At 38.3% G+C, this 25,075-nt stretch overlaps 1 protein-coding gene across 3 annotated transcripts in view; it reads left to right on the top strand.

The window, feature by feature from the left end:
* LOC311093057 (glutamate receptor ionotropic, kainate 5) overlaps positions 1 to 20,901 on the top strand; it is a 94,149-nt gene extending 73,248 nt beyond the window's left edge. The window contains exons 16-20 of one of the 3 annotated variants that reach the window (XM_084130162.1): positions 3,894 to 4,059; positions 5,778 to 6,003; positions 14,347 to 14,475; positions 16,392 to 16,513; positions 18,262 to 20,901. In XM_084130162.1, the coding sequence (XP_083986288.1) occupies positions 3,894 to 4,059; positions 5,778 to 6,003; positions 14,347 to 14,475; positions 16,392 to 16,513; positions 18,262 to 18,876 (1,258 nt within the window). In that variant the 3' untranslated portion in view covers positions 18,877 to 20,901. Of the gene's footprint in view, positions 1 to 3,893; positions 4,060 to 5,777; positions 6,004 to 14,346; positions 14,476 to 16,391; positions 16,571 to 18,261 lie in introns of all 3 variants that reach the window. The other 2 variants (XM_084130161.1, XM_084130163.1) reach the window with 2 other exon arrangements.
* Positions 20,902 to 25,075: the final 4,174 nt, after the last annotated feature.

Here is a 25,075-nt window from a genome sequence, read left to right as displayed (position 1 = left end):
AAATAACTAAAATGAGAAATGTTGCCTTGTGAACTACTATGTTCAAGATATATATATATATATTTGTTTAAACAAATCTTTAGTTTGTGGAACTTTTCTGTACCCAATGCGGATTTTAAAGATTTTTTTAATGCAATCCTATTTTTAAAGCATAGATTATAATAGCTTTAAACTTTGTATTGTTTCTCTTTAATTACTTTTTCTAGTGTTAGAATATGATTGTTAAATGGTTAGATTTTCCAGAATTTGTCTATTTTGTGCTTTTGTCCCAACCCAGACTTAATAACTTCTCTTTTTCTCTTATAATAAATGCATAAAAAGAGTTAATTATACTGCACTTTTGCCAATGAACCTAAAACGTATTTCCAGTTTAAGTTTCTGTATAATTTTTTTTTTTTTTATGACAAAGAATCACTGTCACCAATATTACCATTGCACCAAACGTTTTTGAGAAACATTTCCCCCCCCAAAAAGCCTAAATTTCATGATGAAAATGAGAAGAGGGACAAATAAACCAGTTCTTTTTATTTTCATATCTATTCATATTTAAATTTTCATTTCGTTTCATTTATATAAATATTCGTATTTTCATTGACTGTTGCCTAACTTGGTGGTGTGAGCAAGTACAAAAATCCACACTAGCATATTACCAAAATCTACTTGAAGGTCAATCAACATCAAGATCATCTTTTTATTCCAGGGCATGTTTAAACATAACTGAAATGGTTGAAAGAATTTAAATTTTTCAAGATTTCATGTGAAGTGAATAATCACTCGAGAGAGTCATTTGTTGGTAGGTCTTGTTTTTTGTGGCCAAGTAAGCCAAAAAAATGACCTACTTTGGTGTAAACATTTTCTGTTGGGCAGATTTTCACACAAGGGGAAGCGTTATTTCAATTTAACATGCACTGAAAATCTGTTCTCTGTGTGAAGAGACCATTAAGAGTGTGTCTTTTCTCACTTATTGAAAGCGTAAAGTGTATTGAAGTTTGTATGGGGGTGTTTGTTTTGTGTGCAGACATGTATTGTGCGCTTCGCTCTTTTGTAGTGTATTTCCAGATTAGTCTCCCACCTCTGTTCATTTTGCTATATCAAGTCAAGCTGTCTTGTGTTCCATCTCTTCAATTTCAGTCTTGCGCCTTGCTGTTGAGGTCATTTAAGTTGAACAACCACTTTCAGGAAGACAAACAACGGAGTTGAAATGATTTGATATGTGCATGCAGTGGAAGCCAAATGTTTAAACATCTGTGGTGTGAATAAACACAATAGATGCAACTTTAATCCCACACAGGGGTGACCCAGAAATCAGAGAGCTCCCGTCTATCTCCACTGCGTCCCTCAGCACAACGCTAAACTCTGTGATGCTCTGGGGGACGCGTGTCTGCAATTGGTGCACTTTAATTTTTGATAAAGAGCTTTTACTAAATAACAAGTAACTAATCTGCCTGTTTGTGCATTTTTGGAGGCCAGTCTCTTTAGAAAAGTTTTAAATGCTTCACCAGTCTCATGAAAGCTCTTTCTCTGAGGAATTGAGAAGTTTCCTTTCATCTGAGCATTAATTTACTGCGACGAAGAGCACAATCCATGTGTTTTGGAAGGGCTCTCAAACTTCCTACTAAAAATGCATATCATACAAACATGCAAACTACTGTTCAAAAGGTTGGGGTCAGTAAGAGTTTTTTATTTTTTTTAATCAATACTTTTATTCAGCTAGAGACACATTAAATTGATCAAAAATGACAGTAAAGACATTTATAATGTTACAGAAGATTTCTATTTCAAATAAATGCTGTTCTTTTGAATTATAAAAGTATCCTAAAAAAAAATATTGTGGTTTCCACAAAAATATTAAACGAAACAACTTTTTTCAGCATTGATAATAATAAATCAGTATACTAGAATGATTTCTGAAGGGTAATGTGACCCTGAAGACTGGAGTAATGTTGCTGAAAATTCAGCTTTGCCATCACAGGAATAAAGGACATTCTAAAATATTTTAAAATAGAAAACAGTAATATTATCTCATAATGCAGCCTTGTTGCGCATATTTAAATAAATCAATAAAATAAAATAAAAATGAAACTTACCCACCCCAAACTTTTGAACAGTAGTGTTCTTTCATAATGTGATGGATTTCTGATTTCAGATTCAACAGAGCATAAATACTACTTCTTTTTTTTTCTTTGGAATATTATGTTGATTATTTGTGTACAAGAACATGGCTTGTTTTTTACCTGGTTGAAGCTAGTTAGGTGTTTGACCAACTGGACTACCAATTAGTAGTGCTGAGGTCAACCTGGCAGACCATCCTGACCAGGGGTCTCATTTATAAAACTGTGCGTAGGATCCTTACTAAAAGTGTACGTGCGCCCGAAAGCCAAAAATGGCGTACGCAAAAAAATATTCAGACTTATAAAACCGTTCGTACGCCAGAACTTGCGCAGAATTCACTTTATAAATCCCAGTCAGCGGAAGATTGTGCGCACATGTGTCTCCTCCCCGAAATAACCATATATGGAGCTTACAACGCCTAGTTTTACTATGCAGATCCTCATCTGCATATCATTTGCATATATTTTTTCATCCACGTGATAATGTTTAACGGTACAAGACACATTACATTAATAAAAATCAAGTAGTTGCCTATTCTTGCCTTGTTTTTTAATACATAAATCAAATAGTGTAAAATACATTTCAGAGAAAGTTTTTCTCACTCTTTCCCACTGGCCAAATTGTATTTTTAATTGATTTCTATTTTTAATGGAAACGGATAGACCTTGGGCATTATTTGCACGAAACTATTTTCTCAGACAATCTTGTATTATCATGATAAGCAATTATCTCTGTGGTTAAAACATTAAAACACAGCACGCCACAGGAAAAGTGTTCAAAAGCATCGCATCCACAACAAATATTTCTATTGATTGAATATAAAAAAATGTAACTTTTCAGTAATGATTTCATGTTTAAGTGTTTAACTCCATTAATTTGAATGGCATATTTAATCTAAATGTTTATATCAGAAGTAAAACATAGTTTAAATCATTATTTTATTTATTTAACTGCGTCAGTTTCACTAAATGGCCAACGCGCTCGCTGGCGCGGACATTTAAGAAGGCATGGATATTTGCTTCAAGTGACAGGCTTGGTGAGTGAAATTATATTTGTATTATCTTTCTGTAGATGTTTAATTTTGTTTAGATTTTCTGTCTAAAAGTGACCAAAAAGACATTTAACTCCAGCTCACCATCGGTGTCGCCAAACTGCTCCATCTCCAAAATGTTCGTACGCATGGGTCAGAGTTTGCGTGCAGGTGCGCAAATTTTCCCGTCAAGTTTGTTTTTATAAATCACAACTTATGCGTCGGAAGTGGCGTACGCCTCTTTCAGGGCCTGTTTTATGCGTACGCAACGGTTATAAATGAGGCCCCAGAGCTAGTAGACCACATTGGCTCTGGTGGGGAACTGGTTGAGCTGGTTAACAGCATTCCTGAACATTGTTTGAACCAGTTTACCAACTCGTTTTTTCTACAGTGATCACGTTGGTTAGAAGAACATCTGGCATGAATAAGAGTGTTAGTTAAATGGTTAATGTGTTAACATTGAGTTGCGAATCTGTCATCATGTCTTAATTCATTCACATTGCAGATAATTCCACAGAGTTTGCAAACACTATTCATTGGTCTTTTTTTTAGCTTGCTATTTTGCATTTGATTAAACCAGGTTCATCTGGTTGACATTGCAGCTGTGGGTGTCTTTCAATATTTCATTGAGTGATGTTTGTATGTAAGCGTATGTGCAAACACCTGTGTCTAATGTAAAAATCTGTCTCTAATATACGTGCATTTATATTTCTGGTGGAAAAAACGGTGTGTTCCTGTGTGTACGGGACAGGTGGGCATTTACGCTGATCATCATTTCCTCCTACACGGCAAACCTTGCAGCTTTTCTGACGGTCCAGAGGATGGAGGTGCCAATCGAATCTGCTGATGACTTGGCAGATCAGACGAACATCCAGTACGGGACTATTCAAGGAGGAAGTACTATGACCTTCTTCATGGTACGTGGGTCCTTGTTTGTGCAAACGTGTTTGTGTGAAATTTGTGTGTTGGATTTGTTTCACTGGCCTTCCATGTGTGTACATGTGATGTCATAATGCATCACTTCCTGTTTATGGCGGTGACTGGACTATTGACTCATATCCAGGCCCACGCGTTATCTGTGCTGGCAGAACTTCACAGAAAGCTTCAGATTCCATAAATTGAAATGCCCTTCATTCACAAAGTTTTATACAAGACCCACCTTTTGCATGTACAGTGTAGGTATTAATTAGTATTAATATATATTTTTTAATAATACTGACAATATTTATACAGCACTGTTCAAAAGTTTTGGGTCAGCAAGGTGTTTTAATGGTTTTGAAAGAAGTCTCTTATGCTTAAAATAACTTTTCAAATGTAATTTATTCCTGTGATGGCAAAGCTGAATGTTCAGCATTATTACTCCAATCTTCATAGTCACACGGTCCTTCAGAAATCATTCTAATATGCTGATTTAATGATCAAGTAACATTTCTTATTATCAATGTTAAAAAAACAATTGTGCTGCTGCTTTTTTTTTTTTTTTTTTTTTTTTTTTGGAAACCGTGATCGATATTTCTCAGGATTCATTAATTATTCGAAAATTCAGAAGAACAGCATTTATTTGATATATAAATATTTTGTAACATTGTAAATGCCTTTACTGACACTTTTAATCAATTTAATGCCTCCAGTATTAACTTCTTTAAAAAAGAAGTCTCACTGACCCAAAACTTTTGAGCAGTAGTTACTCTCAATGGCCACTTTATTAGGTACACCTGTTCATCTGCTTGTTAACTGCTTGTTATCTTATCCAATTACATGACAGAAACAAATGCATTTAGGCAGAAGTGCTGTCATGTCAATATAAACCAAAACATCTGAGGAATGTTTCTAGCACCTTGTTGAATCTATGCCATGAAGAATTAAGTCCGTTCTGAAGGCAAAAGGAGGTCCAACCTGGTACTTGCAAGGTGTACCCAATAAAGTGGCCAGTGAGTGTATATATATTTATATTTTTATAATTATATAATTTTTACTAATTGTATAATACTTTCAATGTAGCTCTATTTAAATCATGCCTTCTGGATTTGCTTGTAGATAGATCCGTTCACAATATGGAACTTTCTTGACTACTCATTATGGCTATTTGCTCAGAAATGTAGTCAACTAGTGTGGTGTTTACACCTTACACCTAATTTAAAATACAGGATGAAAAAACAAAACAAGTGGAGCCGAAATCATGTGATACACAATTAGTCGAAATGGATCCAATGCTTTAAGTAGCAGTAGAGCTAATCGACTAGTTTGTGCATGTGGTTTAGTGATGTTATAATGCATCATGTCCTGTTTATGGAAGCAAGCAGTTGGCTTAGTGATTCACAGCTACATTTATATTCACACTGGAGGCCAAGTTCACTTCCCCTATTACATTAATAATGTATTATCCATCTTTCTTTCCCTTACATTTTCACTTTCTTTCAATATGTTACCTTAATCTAGTTCACTCTCAGTGTCTGCCAATAAAATGTCTCTTTATTCATTCACCTGTCCTCATGTCACCGCAAATTATAATTTCGTCTTTGATTTTTCTCCGCCTTTCAATACTATGTCTGTTTCACCTCTCTTTTCTCTCTCTCTCTCTTTTCCAATGACTTTCATCTGTGATGACAAACCCACTCTGCACTCTCGCTCTCAGAACTCGCGCTATCAGACGTACCAGCGCATGTGGAATTACATGTACTCCAAGCAGCCCAGTGTGTTCGTGAAGAGCACGGAGGAGGGCATAGCACGGGTTTTAAACTCCAAATACGCCTTTCTTCTGGAGAGCACTATGAACGAGTACTACCGACGCCTCAACTGCAACCTCACACAGATAGGAGGCCTGTTGGACACCAAGGGCTACGGCATCGGCATGCCTCTGGGTGAGTAGGGCGGAAGTGGAAGTGTCAGAGAAATAAAGAGAAAGAGAGAGAAAGGCTTCAGATGGGATATAAAGGTTTATGAGAAACCAAAGTCTGATTTTAATCTTGTTATATACAGTGAGGAAAATAAGTATTTGAACACCCTGCTATTTTGCAAGTTCTCCCACTTGGAAATCATGGAGGGGTCTGAAATTGTCATCGTAGGTGCATGTCCACTGTGAGAGACATAATCTAAAAAAAAAAATCCAGAAATCACAATATATGATTTTTTAACTATTTATTTGTATGATACAGCTGCAAATAAGTATTTGAACACCTGTCTATCAGCTAGAATTCTGACCCTCAAAGACCTGTTAGTCTGCCTTTAAAATGTCCACCTCCACTCCATTTATTATCCTAAATTAGATGCACTTGTTTGAGGTCGTTAGCTGCATAAAGACACCTGTCCACCCCATACAATCAGTAAGAATCCAACTACTAACATGGCCAAGACCAAAGAGCTGTCCAAAGACACTAGAGACAAAATTGTACACCTCTACAAGGCTGGAAAGGGCTACGGGGAAATTGCCAAGCAGCTTGGTGAAAAAAGGTCCACTGTTGGAGCAATCATTAGAAAATGGAAGAAGCTAAACATGACTGTCAATCTCCCTCGGACTGGGGCTCCATGCAAGATCTCACCTCGTGGGGTCTCAATGATCCTAAGAAAGGTGAGAAATCAGCCCAGAACTACACGGGAGGAGCTGGTCAATGACCTGAAAAGAGCTGGGACCACCGTTTCCAAGGTTACTGTTGGTAATACACTAAGACGTCATGGTTTGAAATCATGCATGGCACGGAAGGTTCCCCTGCTTAAACCAGCACATGTCAAGGCCCGTCTTAAGTTTGCCAATGACCATTTGGATGATCCAGAGGAGTCATGGGAGAAAGTCATGTGGTCAGATGAGACCAAAATAGAACTTTTTGGTCATAATTCCACTAAACGTGTTTGGAGGAAGAAGAATGATGAGTACCATCCCAAGAACACCATCCCTACTGTGAAGCATGGGGGTGGTATCATCATGCTTTGGGGGTGTTTTTCTGCACATGGGACAGAGCGACTGCACTGTATTAAGGAGAGGATGACCGGGGCCATGTATTGCGAGATTTTGGGGAACAACCTCCTTCCCTCAGTTAGAGCATTGAAGATGGGTCGAGGCTGGGTCTTCCAACATGACAATGACCCTAAGCACACAGCCAGGATAACCAAGGAGTGGCTCTGTAAGAAGCATATCAAGGTTCTGGCGTGGCCTAGCCAGTCTCCAGACCTAAACCCAATAGAGAATCTTTGGAGGGAGCTCAAACTCCGTGTTTCTCAGCGACAGCCCAGAAACCTGACTGATCTAGAGAAGATCTGTGTGGAGGAGTGGGCCAAAATCCCTCCTGCAGTGTGTGCAAACCTGGTGAAAAACTACAGGAAACGTTTGACCTCTGTAATTGCAAACAAAGGCTACTGTACCAAATATTAACATTGATTTTCTCAGGTGTTCAAATACTTATTTGCAGCTGTATCATACAAATAAATAGTTAAAAAATCATACATTGTGATTTCTGGATTTTTTTTTTAGATTATGTCTCTCACAGTGGACATGCACCTACGATGACAATTTCAGACCCCTCCATGATTTCTAAGTGGGAGAACTTGCAAAATAGCAGGGTGTTCAAATACTTATTGTCCTCACTGTAAGTAGACTAGAAATACTTTTGAGTGTCTAGGAGGTCTATAATACAATATCTGAAGAAAGCCAGACGTTAGCTTTAAGTGGTACAAGCAGCAAACTAGGGAAAAGTTTAATAATTTTTGCCTTTTTCACACTGTGACTTTATTTCTTATTTTGAACTTCATCTCACAAACAATTGCTTGCTTTAATTTTTACTCTGAGGTGGCAACAGGCTTCCACATGTGATGCGATTCAGTTATTTCAGGGGGAAGCGTATCACTTTAATTTTTTACATGCATGCAGGTTATAAGTTTCTTCCGTCTCAGTGCGTCTCCGTTCACAGTAAATGCTGCTCCACACGAACTCAGTCTCTGCATGTGCTGTTTGTCTTGGTTTTCCAATAATGTGCAATTGGGAACGCACAAAGTCTGAAACGCTTAGCGTTTCATGCTACAGCAAGTCTGAAGTAGTATAGGGTATAGGGCTGCAGAGCCAGTGGTTGCTCTGTTGGCAAACATCAGTGCGTTGAATTTGATGCGAGTAGCATTTGGCAACCAGTGCAAGTTGAGAGATGTGACGTGCGCTCTCTTCGGCTTGTTAAAGACCACTCTTGATGCAGCATTCTGAATCAGTTGCAGAGGTTTGACAGTGCATGCTGGAACACCTGCCAAGACAGCATTATAATAGTCCAGTCTGGTTAGAACAAGAGCTTGGACAAGGAGTTGTTTAGCATGCTCCAATAGGAAGGGCCTGATCTTGTAATGTTGTATAAGCCAAATCTGCAGGACTGGGCACTTCTAGCAATGTGTTCTGGGAAGTTTAACTGATCATCAGTCACAACTCAAAGGTTCCTGGCTGTCCTGGATGGAATTATGGTTGACAAACCTAGCTGAATAGAGAAGTTGTGGCAAAGTGTTGGTTTGGCTAAGACCATAAGCAGTTCAGTCTTTGCAATGTTTAGTTGACGGTGGTGGTCCTTCATCCAGCAAGAAATGTCTGTCTGTCAGGCAGGCTGAGATGCAAGCAGCTACTGTCGGAACATCTGGCTGAGAGGTAGTGTTGTGTGTCATCAACATAGCTGTGATAGGAAAAACCATGTTTCTGAATGGCACATGATCCTAGTGATGATATGTATATGGAGAAGAGAAGTGGTCCAAGCGCTGAGCCCTGAGGCACCCCAGTAGCTAGCTAGATGTTGCAACTTAGACACCTCACCCCTCCAAGACACCCTGAAGGACATACCTGAGAGGTAAGATTTGAACCATTGGAGTGTGGTTTTTGAGATGCCCTTCGTCATGAAGGTTAAATGGAGGAACTGGTGGTTAACTGTGTCAAAAGCAGCAAACAGATCCAGCAAGATGAGTACTGATGATTTGGAAGCTGCTCTTGCCAGCTTCAATAACCGAGAGTAGGGTAGTCTCAATTGATTGGCTGCTTTTGAAACCAATACATACAGTATAATGTACATAAGTTGCTTAAGTTTATATTATGTATATTACATTGTATTTTAACAGTGTTGTTCAATAAAACCAAATGATTACTTGCTTTTGATACTTCATTTCAGGGATGGGGAACGTCGGTCCTGGAGGGCCGCTGTCCAGTAGAGTTTAGCTCCAACCATAATCAAACATTTGAATCAAAAAAGATTACTCGATCAATTGTCAAAATAATCGACTGATTACTTGATTACCAAAATAATCGTTAGTGACAGCATCCCAGTTTAATGTGCAAAGACAATTAAAATAGTTTTTTTTGTTTCTTCACAAGAGTATAATCAATGTGGCTCTGTAGAAACACACTTGTGGCACAGAAATTACGCGCTTTATAACAAACAGTATTTATTTATTTCTTTGGCAATAAATATGCCTAGTAAATATACAAATAATATACATTAGCATTTATTTGTTTATTTATTATGCAAAATTTCTGTTTTAGTTCTGTGTGAGATGTGACTTTTAGCACCCAAACTCTGACATGTTGCTCAAGTGAGTGGCGTAAAATAGCAGAAAGTATACTTCTTTTTTTTTGTTCTCTCCATTATCCATATATGAATAAAAAAAAAAATCCAAAAGTAAAATAAAAAACATTTTAGTTCTGTCAGAAATAAACATGATGATTGCTCACAGAACATCAGACAGACAAGATGTCACAATGATAGCATCTCTTCACGCTCTGATATTGCACATTTCTATCTAATTTTTCTCCTGGATAGATGGCTTGGCACTTTCCGCAAAGCTTGATAAATAGCATTTCTGACTTTGTCTTTGACATTTGGCATTTCCAGCAATTATTCATTGACAGACAGAGATATGAGGGAGGGAAAAGAAACAATTTATGGCATATGTGTTTTGCTTTGAGGGCTTTAATACTCACTAATGGGTGTTACAATGAGGAAGGAAGGAAAAAAGAAAACATGGGATCTTAATCATAGCTAAAGGATTGGGCTGGGTGAGATAATGACCACCACTGAGCCACTGTATTCACTGGAATATTGTAGCAGGGTTTTCTGGACTTGAGTGTAAAGGGGCTTGTCAAGTCAAGATTTAAGAAGCTTACATCCAGCTGTGAAAGTGAAATAGGTCGTAAAAGTGTTATTGGCGTCATGTGGTGATTTCACACAGTATGCCTACTACTCCAATTCCCAAAGACTTCTAAGCAAGCTAATAGTTCTTTTATATTTTTCAACATTCTTTTGAAGCTGTCTAAACTTTGTCTAAGTAGCAAATCTAAAAAATAAACATTATTAAATAAAAAATCTAAAAAGTTCTATTTTATGAAGTCTTGACTAAGTTAAACGGTCACCAAATGCTCTTGGCAACAATATGTAGCAAGTTTCATGTCAATATCTCAAAGAATTGCAAAGATATGACCTTACTTCCTGTTTAGTGTCTTTGATGTGTTACTCTTGAACAGTGTAGTATATCAGAAACCTTTTAATAGCTCTTTACTGACATGGTCTGTGAGATTTCTGATGAAATTTGGGAAGGATTTGGTGAAACCTGAAGGAGGATTAAAAAATGTGTAAATCTAATGGGACAGGAATTGAAACCATTGGAAGCAATAAAATACATGGGAATGACATGTCCTGTTATTTTAGTATTATTTATATTATAGCAATTTGACTTTAAATTCAGTGAGTTCTTAGTAATTTTGTCATGTGCTTTTGTCTTTATATATATATATCCTCTCATATATATTTATTAAATTTAGCTTTAATTTATTATTTTTTTATTCAGTATATTTATATTCTAATATTTATATTTAATTTTTTGTTTCAGTTTTATTTCAATTAAAGAATACAATTTTTTAATAGTTTAAGTTAACAACAACACTGTCCAAATCATTTGGTCCAAAACTAGCTCAAAATCAGCGTACAGTGGTGTTCTGAAATGTGGAGGCAAAGTCCTCTCCGTTTTTTATATATATATATAAAATGAATAAATTCATGTCCCAGTTACACTTAATGTTATCACACATTTCTAGTTAAATAAACATTACATCAAAAAAATATTCAGCTGTTCTATTTAACATTTTGTTCATTCAGACCTATTCGCGAACATGCACGGAAACAAGAGGTGGGATTTATCACACGAACCAATCATATCCAATAATAGTGTGATGGAGACATTGCCTCCTCTCACGTGACTTTTCCCCATTCATTCTCAGTTAACCCCCATCAAAACCACTGCATGCTTTAGGGGGTCTGTTAAAACTCAATGGACACAGGAGGCAAGAGAGACTGTTGGACAGTGTTACTTTAGAAAAACAAGTGATTTATACACTTTTTACTGTCACATTTTGTAATATTTGCAGGTTTTATTTTTGTAATATTGATTAGTTTCTCATCGATTTTTTTTTACTGAAAAAAATCAGTAAAAAAATTCCTACTGAAAAAATCAGTAAAAAAATTCCTACTGAAAGCGGTTGGTGGCGCTAGAGGGTTTGAGGGGCAGATTGGATATTAAGAACATGCCCAATCTGTGTGCCATTATGGGCTGCTGTAGACTCCCATGATGCATGAAGAATAATTAAAGCCTTTCATTTTTGGTCCCTGAAAAAGATATGATGGCTCCAAAAATTTAAGAAGGAATGAGTATAGTCTTGTTTTAGCTGATACGATTATGAAAATAAGAGAGAGGACATATGAAGGCGGGATGCTTATGAATACTCACAAACATAGGTGGGTAACTTCGATGCGGTGAGGAAATTACCAGTGCTGCTTGCTGTTTTTGATCTTTTGTCCTCCAGGAAGATCAGTCCCACAACCTCATGACCACTAGGCTAAACTGTCCTCCAAAGGATCACCATTAATCATAATCGCATGAACCCGTAACTAGATTTGAAATTAGAACCTGCAGGAGCAGCATCCGTCTTCAAAGTCTATCTCCAGGTCATAGAATGTCTTCCAGGAGTTCAAACATTCATTCCCTCCTCCCAGTTCTAACACATCTCTTCAGGTCGCCTTCCAAAGTTCTGGTGCCAAGTGATAAAATCCTCTCATCCACTCATTCATGAAGAGGTTGGTCACCATGGACACCCTCCATCTGCTTCCATAGCTACCTGGAGTGCAGATGATGTCATCACAGCGTCCTTAGACTGGGTTAAGGCCGGTACACACCAAACCAACATCAAAGAACTAGTAGGCTCACGTCGACTTTGACTGGACAAAAAAGTTGCATTTGAACATCACAAAAACTACAGCCTATGGCTAAACATGAATGTTCTGCGCATGTATGAGAGATAATAACTGTCTACAACAGCAGATGACAATAGTCTATATTCGTCATTCAAAAAAGGGAACGTTAACTAGCAATGTAAATAAACAAAGCAGCATTTGCTTTCCATTCTGAATATGAATCATGCTGATGAGTTTATCTTCACTTATATTGATTAAGCTACATACGGTCATGTTGTTTTTTGCGTTTTGGAATGCTCCAAAAAAGATAAAGGTGTAGGTACATTTATAAGTGCCTACTTTGTGTAGAATTGCACACGCTTCAAAAACTAGCCTGACCGATGCTTACCGACTGCCCGACGTTGGCCGACAGCCACCCATCGGCTTGGTGTGTCCAGACTCCCGGCCCTTAGACTGTAAAACATGGAATGACCTTTGATTTGAGCAACTATAAGTTAATTACTTTTCTTCTTTCTGTAACATCAATAAGCATTTATTGATCTAGCATAAAATCATTTTCGAAAATATTGTTCACTTAAAGGTGCAGTAAGCGATTTCTGAGAAACGCTATTGGTATTTGAAATCACCCAAACAAACACACCCCTATCTTGATTGCTCCACCCCCATATTTAAGAACACGCTATGCAACACAGGCACCTCCCCCCACGTGAGTGGACACGCCCCTTACTGCTGATTGGCTACAAGTGTGTTTTGGTGCTCGGTCCAATCCACATTCAACAGCGTTTCTCAGAAATCCCTTAGTTACTGCACATTTAATTCATATTAGTTTATATTAAATAAAGTTGAAAAATATAAATAACGTTAGTTCATTCTTAGTTCAAGATAACTAATGCATTGTTAACAAATAAAACCTCGTAAAGTTCACACACAGTTCTTTTCTTGTGTGCATGATTCATCAGAATATGTAATTCTATAAATATTCTATTTCAGTCAAAAAGTACATCACGTTACAGTAGTAAAATGTTTTTGAATATCTTTTCATCTTTAATGTATTTGTATGTTTGTGGTAAATAGTCAGGTTCAATAGTGATGTTCAATCAGGTCATTTTGCTAATAAAACCGTGAATGAAACATGCAAGAAGCAACGTACTATCAATTTGTAGAAATATGGCCACAGGCACTTTTTTTCTAGGTTGGTTAGAAATCCAGGTTTTTAAAAGGTTGCATATTTCTTAGTCTACATGACAGAAAATAAATGTACTCTAAATCCAGGGCTTGATATAAGTGATATTGACACACTATATACATACAAAATATTTGTGCTTATACTGAGGTGCAAAAACATGCTCCTGTATGATACTTCGCTTTCACAGCCTTTGAATTAATAATAAAATAACATTCGGTGACAGCTGATCCATTCCAGTGCAGATCTGCAGTGTCTAATTCAAATTAACATCTATTAATTTGATGAACACATCCTTTCACGTCACATTGTTATTAGCGGGACATGATTAGCTGTGATACAGTAATGTCTAATGAAGGATGATGTTATTCTAACAAGTCAAATAATTTGGAATTAACCTATCATAACATTCATTTTCATTCTGACACATTAGCTAATGTAACTCATTTGCACAACATCAGTTGACTTAAGACTTTCAGAGTGATGTCTTAGCAGTTAGCGTATGTGTTTTGGCACATTGAACCATAGTGCTAATGAGGGCAACACTAGTTTGGGTCATTTCCTATCACTGTCCCTGTCAGTAGAACTGTCTAAAAGGCCAAAAATTGTTTACTGTGTAGCATTGCTGGTCTTAACATGCCTGTAGCATTGCTAGCCATAGCCTGTGTTCACTTCTGTAACTGTTATCTTAAGGTACAGTAGTTATCTAGTTTCCCAGCATTGCCAAGGTTTTACAGTAGATTGTTTTGAACACTTGTCAGCTGGTATCCCTGGGAGTCTAGTTGGCCAATTAGCTAAACTAGCTAATTTCACTCTCTCTCTTGCAGGTTCACCATTCAGAGATGAGATCACGTTAGGTGTGCTGCAGCTCCAAGAAAACAACAGATTAGAAATCCTAAAGCGTCGTTGGTGGGAGGGGGGAAAGTGTCTTAAAGAAGAAGACCATCGAGCCAAAGGTGAGTGAAGATTATACTCATTAGCACTTCACCATAATGTACTGTTCTGTTACTGTACGACTTGATGCCGACAGTACTGGCACTTTAATATATAGGGTCTGGTACAACCCTGGATGTTTATAATCTCAAGTATGTGTGTGTGTATTTATTGAGATATTCTCACAGGGACAAAAAATGTATGTATTTGTCTTATCCTTTTAACCTACAAAAAGAGATTCAATTATATCATATGTTATGTCTAAGAATACCACTAGATGTATTTTTGGATCAGGGATAGATATATATGAATGCACGAATCCAAATTTCTATATATAAAGTCAATATATAATTTGTTTTCTAATTTCTAAAGTATTTATTTGTCTATAAATTACTTTTTGTGAGTGTGGTGTCAAATGAGTGTAAAAATTAGTTTTATAAACATAAACATTGATATAAATCATGGAAATTTATTGGTCATAAAAGGGTGGGAATCCTGAATGTAGATGGTAGGCCTTACTTTGTTTTGCTCTTCAACAAACACCTGTTTGTGTTAAATTTGAAAAATATATTTTTTTACTCAAATCACACAAACATTGGCAGTGTGGATATTTGATTTCCTGTCGTTCTTTATATTGTTGTAATATTGCAAATAGGATGTAGCCTGCCTCCGCCCTCCTACGTACTTCCGCTCAATTTTCATTTTCCTTCAGTACTCCGTCTGGGTTTGTGGTATATTCGTGGGTTTTCTCCGGCCAAATTTTTACCGGTCCAATCAGCGAACAGAGGGAGTGGCTGAGAACGATGACGTTGAGGTCGTGCGCTAGTTTGAGTTGTAGGGTTACGTCACGACAAAACGTTAGCGATTGGTTATGGCAGATCCAGAGTGGCTCTGGGCAGATCCAATAGTTTTAAACTTCAACAGAGTACCCGCCTTTAAGGAAGTTAACGCTTGTCAATGGGGAGTGGTCAGACTCTCAGTACAAATGAAATGTACGAGAGTCTGGTAGGACCAGGCTATATAGGATGTACTTCATCCGTCAGTTTCAAATGACAGCTTCACAGTTCTGCCAACACTGTGACTGTTTATTTATGTGGTCTGGTGATATTTGCATTCTATGTGTTGTAGACTCACACTGGCCCAGGGGGAACGGAGGGAAAATGGTAGCTGAGGCATGTAATTTGTTGCGGAGGCATGTACACACGTGTGCCTATGAGTGTAATTTTTCTAGTGTGGATTGCAAAGCTTGTATTTTTACCAGATAGTGACATTTACAGTCTCTCATGGTTATTTACAGGTCTACAAGAAAATGTCAAATAATATGAGCTTCAAAATAATCTGAGTGTTTTTGTGATCTTCCTGGTCAGTTCCTGTTTGTTCTAAACTGTTTTTGCTTCAAGATTATACATTTTTGTTCTGTGTTGGGTGACCATTAAAATTTAATGGTCACCCAACACAGAACAAAAATTGATTATCATACAAAAATTAAACAATGAAATGTATATAATTAAGAAGATATTTCTCCTGTTTTGTTATACTCCCAATGGCTCCTGACTCAATTTAGGCTCCATTACCAGATTATTATTATTTTTTTCTGTAGGTGTCATAATGCAGTTTATTCTTCCTAATATCATTAAAAAAAACATAAATCTCAAACCACAGAATACAGATGTTACTTCCATTGCTCAAATTAAACTTGAGAAAAGGACCACTGCATTTTTTTTAACCAATTCATTAAAACAAATCAGTTCAGTCCCAGTCTTCATTCTTTCCGCTGATAACTCTTAGGAATACGCCCACACCCACCTACATCTCAGAAATATAGTTTAATAGGATCCCTCTGGAATCCTACGGGAATGCAGATCTCTAATCAGATCCACAGTGTGTTTGTAGAAGGACAGTTCTGTGTGTTGCTCACATTGCCATGTTTTTCCTCCAGGTCTTGGTATGGAGAATATCGGCGGGATATTCGTGGTGCTGATATGTGGGCTCATAATAGCTGTTTTTGTAGCCATTATGGAGTTTGTGTGGTCCACGCGCCGGTCTGCCGAGACAGATGAGGTACGCCCTCACTCCCGTACTGGGTACTGCCCTGCCCGAAACCACAGGCATGCACGAGTAGGTCACAACGCCAACCAGTCACGCCGTCTGTGTTCGTAATGTAACTGTTTTATAGATTTCTATTTATCGTAGCTCAAACGGTGAGCATAGTGCTAGCAAAAAACAAGGTCATTGGTTCGATTCCCAGGAAAAGCATCTTAAAAAATATCTACCTTGGATGCAGTGTGTGCAATTTGCTTTGGATAAATATCTGGCAGATTCATGTATGTAAATTTAGGGACAGGTTGCTTGAGTTTGAATGAATGCTACCGTAGACCATTTTAGCATGTTCATTTAATTTAATGGAAAATGTAATATTTTTAGAAGTTTTTTTTTTTTGAAGAAAATGCTTGCCCATGCAACACTTACCAGCATAATAGTGAATCACAGTCTTTGAGTTTCACAATATTTGAAAACATATTATATTATTTTTATTTTAGACAAATGAAAAAGTAAAAACTTACTTTTATTCAATGCAGGATATTTCTGTTGGTCAAGTGGCAAAGCATGTCACTAGTAACGCCAAGGTCATGGGTTATGTTTCCCTATGAGCACATTTACTGATATCATATATATATATATATATATATAAAATGCATTTCCATCGCTTTCAATAAAATCATCTTCCGAATGCATATATTTCAATTTATGGGATTTTTTTTTTTTTTTTTACACTTATTTATTAGTCCACCTGTGAGAGAAACCCCTAACTGTACGTTCACACCGCCGCCGGCGAGAGCGGCAAAATTCGCTCTCGCCGCCCTGCCACCGACGCCGTAGAAAGATTCGGGGACGCTCTGACGTAGATTAGATTAGAATACGTGATTTTAAAAAAAAAACTTTATTTAAAGGGGCCGCAAAAACCGTAGCTGCAATTGGTCAAAATCATTATTATTTTGAGCAAATGAATTGCATTCCCGCTGAAAAAACAAGCGTTTTTAGTTCAAAGAAGTTCTAGCGCGAAAATGTTGCCTATAAATAGTGTTGTGCGGCTTTTTCTAATCAAACTGACAACACTATGGATGACAAGTCGTACAATGACGGGAAACCCGCAACATTAATTATGAATTTTTCCTCCATTTTGCTTAGGAACTAATGCGGTCGGAACCAAAGTTTACAGGATTGTGTTCTCTTGTATCCTCTCAGGCGGAGGACTTCTACATTCCGATTGGTTGCCGCTGGTTGCTGCCGAACCGCGTCATAGCTTATTACCATAAAGTTGACTTGATTTCAACTCTTCTCGCCGTCCAAGACGCGCCGCGCCGCCCTCGCCGGAGGTCGCCGCCGGCTCTCATTGAAAATGAATGGCTTCCGGCCACTTTGACGCTCTCGCCGCCGGCGGTGTGAACGCACAGTAACTCAGTGGTTCTCAACCAGGGGGGCGGGGCCCACTATGAGGCCTCAGCAAATTTCCAAAGGGGCTTCAAGATGACTTAAAATTATTAAAATGAGAAAAATCTCCATTAGAAAAAAATGGGGCCTTCAAATAATTTTGTGGACAATGGGAGGAATTGCTTTGAGGTTGAGAACCACTGCCCTAACTCTCAATACGATATGTAATAATAGTGATGCCCACTTTAGGTAAATGAGAAAATTGTTCTTTTTTGAAAATTGTCTCCCGTCATTTCATTTAGTCTTTTCTTTTTTCTTTTTTTACGTTTTTGTATATTTCCTTCCTGACTCTCTTTTCACTCTTCCTCCTCACTAAGGTGTCAGTATGTCAGGAAATGATGACTGAATTCAGGAACGTTATCTCCTGTAAAAAGAACTCTCGTTCACGGCGCCGCCGTCCCCTCTCGTCCCAGGGCGTTCTTCGGCACCCAGCCCGTCTCCCTTTAGGAGTTCCCCGGCCCGTACGCCTTGTGCGGGAGATGCGTCTTAGCAACGGCAAACTCTACAGTGGGACGGGGCCGTTAACCGGTGCTGCAGCAGGACCAGGACCCGGCGTGGGCGCTGCGGAAATGGGCCCGGGCCCTCAGCGACTGCTGGAGGACCCTCTCAGTGCCAGTGTCCCGAGCAGCACACCGGCTCTGCTCCCCGCAGCGGCGCCCCGCGGCTGCACACACGTACGGGTGTGCCAGGAGTGCCGGCGGATCCAGAGCCTTCGCTCCACGTCCTCTTGTTCGCGCATCTCGCCACTGGCCTCCGCCACATCATCTCTCCCGCGTTTGCCACCACCACCGCCCTCCTCCACCTCCAATACAAACACCGACAGTGAGGGTGGGGGGTCAGGCAGCCCACGCAGGGCCAAACCCACACCCCCCCCGAGACCAATCCCGCCCACTAAAACCACCTCCACTGATCTCCTCTGCAAGCAGGACTGAGGACCTTTCATCTGGACAATGAATTAATGTAAATGAGTGCTGGAGGACAGATTGAACAACTCTGTCCACACCTCCAGTCAAAGTGACCTCTGGGATACTGCAAATAAAGGCCATTTTTGGATGCAAAATTACATGAATGGACACTGAGTGAGAGAAAGATGATTCAGCCAACCGCTTCCTGTCCAGGTGTCTGGTTTAACACCACGTCATTCAGTGGCACTCGGAGAGCCAGGGAGGTTTGGCACGCTGTTGAGACTATGTAATGCATATCCCGTGGAAGTATGCTATGCAACATGTCATGAAGGGAAACACGGAAGGAAACTATAAGGACAACTATCAGTTTTGCATAGAAGTACGAATCTTCTCCATGATTTGTGTTGGGGGACTGTATACACTCCTGTGAGAGTCTGTACCTAAAATGTGTGCACGTTGAACTGAAAGGACTTTGGTGCAAATTCTTTTCTTTTTCTTTCTTTCTTTAAACAAGGGGGAAGGGTTACAATTCATTTTTTATTCCTGAATGTCACTTGGTTGTTTTCCTTTCTAGCTTTTTCTTTGGTTTCATTCTTTTAATCCCTTTTTTTTTTAAATACTTTTTTTTTCCTCTTGTTAATTACTCTGAGGACAAAGTATATAGATTTTTGTAAGTTTTGAGGGGAAGTTTTATGGTTCTTTAACCTCTAAGATTACTCTCCTGGTTTCAATCTCTCATCTTCTGTCTTATTTAATGAAAACACCAGCTGTTAAAGGTTCAAATCAACATGAAACGGAATTTTAAAAAACCCAGTTTGCTTAAAAAATGTAATACATTTCCAGATAAAACAGGATATTCAAGAATGAAAATGTAGAGTGGGACTTTGTTCATTAGGAATTGATCGGATCGCGCAAAGTGAGCGTTCCAGACATGAATGTCAGTGGAATGTGAAGATCGCGTTCAGCCTTGAGACCATCTCAGCAAATCCCGGTGGTAACATTGCCTTTTCAAATCTATTGTTATTTAATATTTTTGCCATAACTTTTATTGTATTAACATAAACCGGGATTAAATTACTGTGTTACCTATTGGCAAGATTTTAGAAAGGCTGCATTATTGTACCTAATACAGTAGTCTACAATAATGCCAGTTTGTCTATTAGTTAACATTAACTAATAGCATGCACAGATGCTGTCAGCCAAACAGAAAAGTCTTTTCAGAAGTGAGAAAGTTACATTTTTGTGAAACATTATAATATTCAAGCATTTTCTTCTTTCGAGTAACGTGCACTGGTGAATCGTTCACAATAAGACCAAGAATGTGTGTTAGGAAACTAAATAGGATCAGTTTTGATTTCATGTTGATTTTAACAAGCTGTCCATCAATATTTGCAACTCGTAAGTACACAGAGAAATACTTCTCACCCCCGGAACAAGGACAACAACATCAAGACGAGACAAAAACCCCTTTGTGAACCTGAAGGGGCATTTATCTGATTATGTGAGAGGATAATTAATGATGTTTTTCATTATAGAACTAAATGAGCCTCTGTCATGAATGGTTTGTTGAAGTGCACTAGAAGTTCCTGTCTGGGTGCTTGTGAGATGCCAATATCCATTTAAATCCAAAGTGTAAACATAGCAGCCCTGTTTAGAATCTGCAGCGCTATAGCATTCGTATGTTGGTGCTTCATGAATGTGCGTGCGTGCGTGTGTGTGTGTGTCAAAGAGAGATGGAAATGTAATCGTAATTTTTTTTTATTCAAAGCTGATTCTTTTTTTATTTCTCATTCATTTTCAAAGATTTCTATACCAGTGCTTGAAGAATCACACCCACAATTAAGAAAATGAGGCAAATGATTCAGATTATATTGTTATTAATATTCCAATAAAACTGTGGGGTTATGTAGGAGGGCTGTGTTACCCTCTTTCGTTAAATATATAGACACATGTTTGGAATAAAACAGAGTGATTCAAACTGTGACTTTTGCCCTTGATGGATGTTTCTAGTAATTTGATCATTTAGAAAAAAATCTTTCTCACTATATTATTTATCATGCATAATCTGTTTGGAAGTCTCCATGTGGTGAAAATCAAGCTTTTAAAGTTTGTTTATGTTTATATGTCTATGTGGTGTTTTTAATATGCTTTAAGACAAACCCAGGGTTGCCAACTCTCACGCATCTCGCGTGACAGTCACGCATTCAGCCTCAATCTCACGCTCTCACGCTCAACAAAGAAATCTCACGCAAAAATCGACATTCTTCTGTGCTGTATTTTTTTTCACTCATGTGCACTAAATTTCAGAATTACTATAAACAATTCAGGCTCTTAACTACTGGATGGACCACTAGTTATGGCGCAAATGATTTAAAAATCTCCCACAATCTAGAGCGAGCACGCATGCGAGACAGAGACTGTGCTCCAAACCAACCGATAGCGCGCGCACGCACGGCAGAGAGGGAAAGTCTTACCCCCCCCGTTTGAAGCCTTTTTTTCAAGGAATTTTTTTTTAAATATGTCATTTTGGTGATCAAAGATGAGTTTTAAGGGATACAATTATTGACTACAGGGGAACATTAAATCCTCACACTGTCTCCTAACTGGGTGTGACACGATAAGTTAATTAATTCTGCTATTTAAATGCTTGAACTTAATAAATCAGAGCGATGAACAAGAGGATATTGTATAGGCCACTTGGTTTCTATGGCTGCGTTTAATAAAGAAGGTAGCTGCTCTGTATTATTGTTATAATTCAATTATTGATTTAACCAGAGCCCGTCTACGGAGAGCCTTGGCACTCCCTATTAGCCCCGTTGTATCGATCTTGGTTGCGGTTCCATTAGAATTCCACTGGAGGTGATCGCGAGCGAGTGCAGACTGAATGGGAGTCTATGGGGCTAGACGGCTAAATGTACATCTTTCACCCGATTGCCGTTGAAAAATCTCAGATTTTATTATAGGTTTTGCAAGTTCAACATGGGTTATAGGTCGAAAGCTGAATGAACGAGTACTTATGTCCTTTCGATTTCTTACAGGTTGAGTTGTTGTTGCTCATAACATGCTAGCATTCTGCTAATGAACGCTGATTGGTCAGTGAAGGACTGATTACGACCAGAGATACCGCTTGATCGTGGCATCCGAAGCGGGACCAGAAACAAACAAAACAAAACCTCTTCTAGCACGTGTATTTACCTGTGTCAGCTGTGTTGTCGATGCCTCAAGAGAATAGAAAGTGCAGAGTGCGAACGCACCAGAGTGATTGAAGGATTGCCGTAAAGCAGTATCTCTGGTCGTACTATGTGTATGACGTCATTGACATTTTAAAAAACTTTTTAAAGCAAAGTGACTCTAAAAAATCTAACACCCAACAATGTGTAATTTCTTTGCATCTCCTTTCGAATACAACATTCAAATTACTAGACAAAAAATTATATCCTGAGAAAAGTGGATTTTGAGGGGTATTTCGCCATAGACCTCCATTCATTCTGCACTCGCCTGCGAGCGCCCCCGCATGGACAGAGACGTGTTACTGCAGCCAGTCCAGAAACCGGAAGTAAGCAGAGAGTGCCAATTCTCTTCCTATTAGACATTCTCTGATTTAACTATGTTCATAAAAACAACCACTCTCCTCTCAGATGAACAACCACTCTCCTCTCCTCCCTTTCCACCAACCATCGTACCTTCACAGCATACAGCCAATCCCTGTGCAGACCTGCTGTATGGCCCCGCCCATAGTGAAATCTCATTGGTCCAAAATCCCACTCCATATAACGTATTTTTTCTTCACAACATTGAATCCTTTGTAAGAAAGATCTAAACATTAAATATATAATTACAAAGTATTGTAGTAGATGTTGATGTTTTAATAGTGCCTAAGTTTTTAAAAAAAAGACTTTTATTTATCTTTCTACTTTTGTGACAGCTCGAGCCTCGTGCACCTGCACGTAGTCGCGGGTTCTTTTACATGCCGTGAAAGCAGCTTAAACATCAGACATTTTCTGATTGCCCATGTTTGTGTCATGCAGTGCTGCATTTTCATTTTCATTTAGATTCACAAATTACTTGCGTCACGCCTGGTTAGGGCACAATTGTTGTTGCATCTCTGTAATCGAAGGTATCCATTATGTTAACAGTTAAATGTTTATGCATTCTTGGAAGAACAAGCACATGTGAGTCAAGGTGAGTCACACTACACTTCACACATTATTTAACCAAATATATACACTAGCCAGATGTCACCGACCTGTTCAAAACATTTGCAGATGTCCACAGGAAAGACGATATTAAAGCATTTCCACATATTTTAAAGGATACTTGACATTTGCTTATGAATTACATAAGGGCAGCCAAGGGGAGATGATAAGATGACTAAACAGAGCAGATGTCCTGATTTTTGTGCTTTTAAATGCAACTGAGAAAAAAAGGGTTGAAATAATTGTTCAAAACTGCCTTCCAGTGGTAGACAGAAGCATTACCCCACTGATAATGCTTTCATTGAGATGTTCTCAGGTTAACGCAGTGCTCCTACCTACGTGATGTTCTGGATGTCTGAGGTCAAATAAGGGCAGCAAAATGAGAGGACATGGGAAGAAGCACAGGCTGTGAGTTCAAGTGAAATGAGCAATGCTGACTAATAGAAAAATGCAGAAAACAAAATGAGAATCTATTTTTAAAAATGTCTTCTAGTCTTTGTGGAAGGGACAGAACAGTGTATAAAGAGATGCTGTTAGCATGCTTTTAAAATTGCTCAACCATAGATGCGTCATGCCCCTAATGTGATCCCTTACATTTCAGTCAAGTGGATTTAAAATGAAACTTTGGTCACACTAGGGTCTAATTCTCACTAACTACGACTTTTGCCTCAATAAACTCCTAATTACTGCTTATAAATAGTTAGTAAGGTAGTTGTTAACCTTAGGTATTGGGTAGGATTAAGGGATGTAGAATATGGTTATGCAGAATAAGGCATTAATATGTGCTCTAGAAGTACTAATAAACAGCCAATATCCTAGTAATATACTTTTTTTGATTTTTTTGGTGCAACCTTTCTTTGCCAAGATGACAGTTCTGGATCTTCTCCTATAATGCATATAAGGTTGATGAAGATGATCTTCAACTCATCCCACAGGTTTTTTAATGGGGTTTGCATCAGGGACTGCTATGTCCATGGCAAAATCTTCATTCTGTTAATTTTGAGATGTGCTTTGGATCATTGTCATGCAAGATTCAACCCAGTTTAAGCTTCCTGACAGGGTCAGTCAGTTGTTGTTTTAAAATCTCCTGGTACTTGGAGTTTATGATACTGTCTCTCCTAACAAGCTGTCCAGGGTCTTTGGAAGAAAATGATCCCCACAGCATTAAAGATCCACCACAATACTGCACAATGTGGACAAGGTACTTTTCTACATGGCTATGTTTCTGACGATGCCAACGTCAGAATGATGACGATAGTAGTATGTAGTATTTATTGTCCCTTTAGGGAAATTCTTTTTCACATTTCCAGAAACGCTTTTCATCGTACATATTCACGGCACATATAGACATATATATGGCACATATAGACATACATATTTTCATACACAGTAAACATTTGACACAGACATATATGGGAAAAACATACATTATTTCACTGCAAACAATTTATGCCCTGACGATGCTCTGGTGTTTTTCCAAAAAGCTTTATTTTGGTCTGATCTGATCTTTAAAAAAAAAAATTAAAAAAAAAACAGTAACACCTGGCAACCTGTACTGTAGGTGCATGAGCTTGCTGTTTATCACCAAATGCTTTTTTTATTGCAACCTTCCCAAACAAGTTGTGGTTATAAGGTCTGATCATAGTTTTGAAGAGTCTCTCACCCCAATACTAGCAACTGCAATTCTCCAACTTTGAGCTTTAGTTTGTTTGACGACTCAAACCAAATACTAAGGTGAACTTAAAAACATACCACATGAATGGGAATATACTTAAAGGGATATTTCAGCGCTGGAAAGATGAATGTGTATTTAAATTTGCTCATTTATGTAGTAGAAATGTGAATTTTTTTTTAGAAGTTGGTGCCTTCTAGACTGAGAAAAGCCAGAAAATGTATTTTTGGCTCATGTGGATGAAAGACAACAACTCCCAGAATGGCCCTCTGGCCACTCCCAAGCCACGCCTACCAGTTACAGAGGCCAGTATCGGAAGAAATGATCCAACTAGACTACTAGTTGACTCGAAACTGAA

Source organism: Abramis brama (assembly GCF_963993115.1).
Source record: "Abramis brama genome assembly, chromosome: 12".
NCBI lineage: Eukaryota > Metazoa > Chordata > Actinopteri > Cypriniformes > Leuciscidae > Abramis > Abramis brama.
This window is presented reverse-complemented; position numbering and strand designations above follow the sequence as displayed.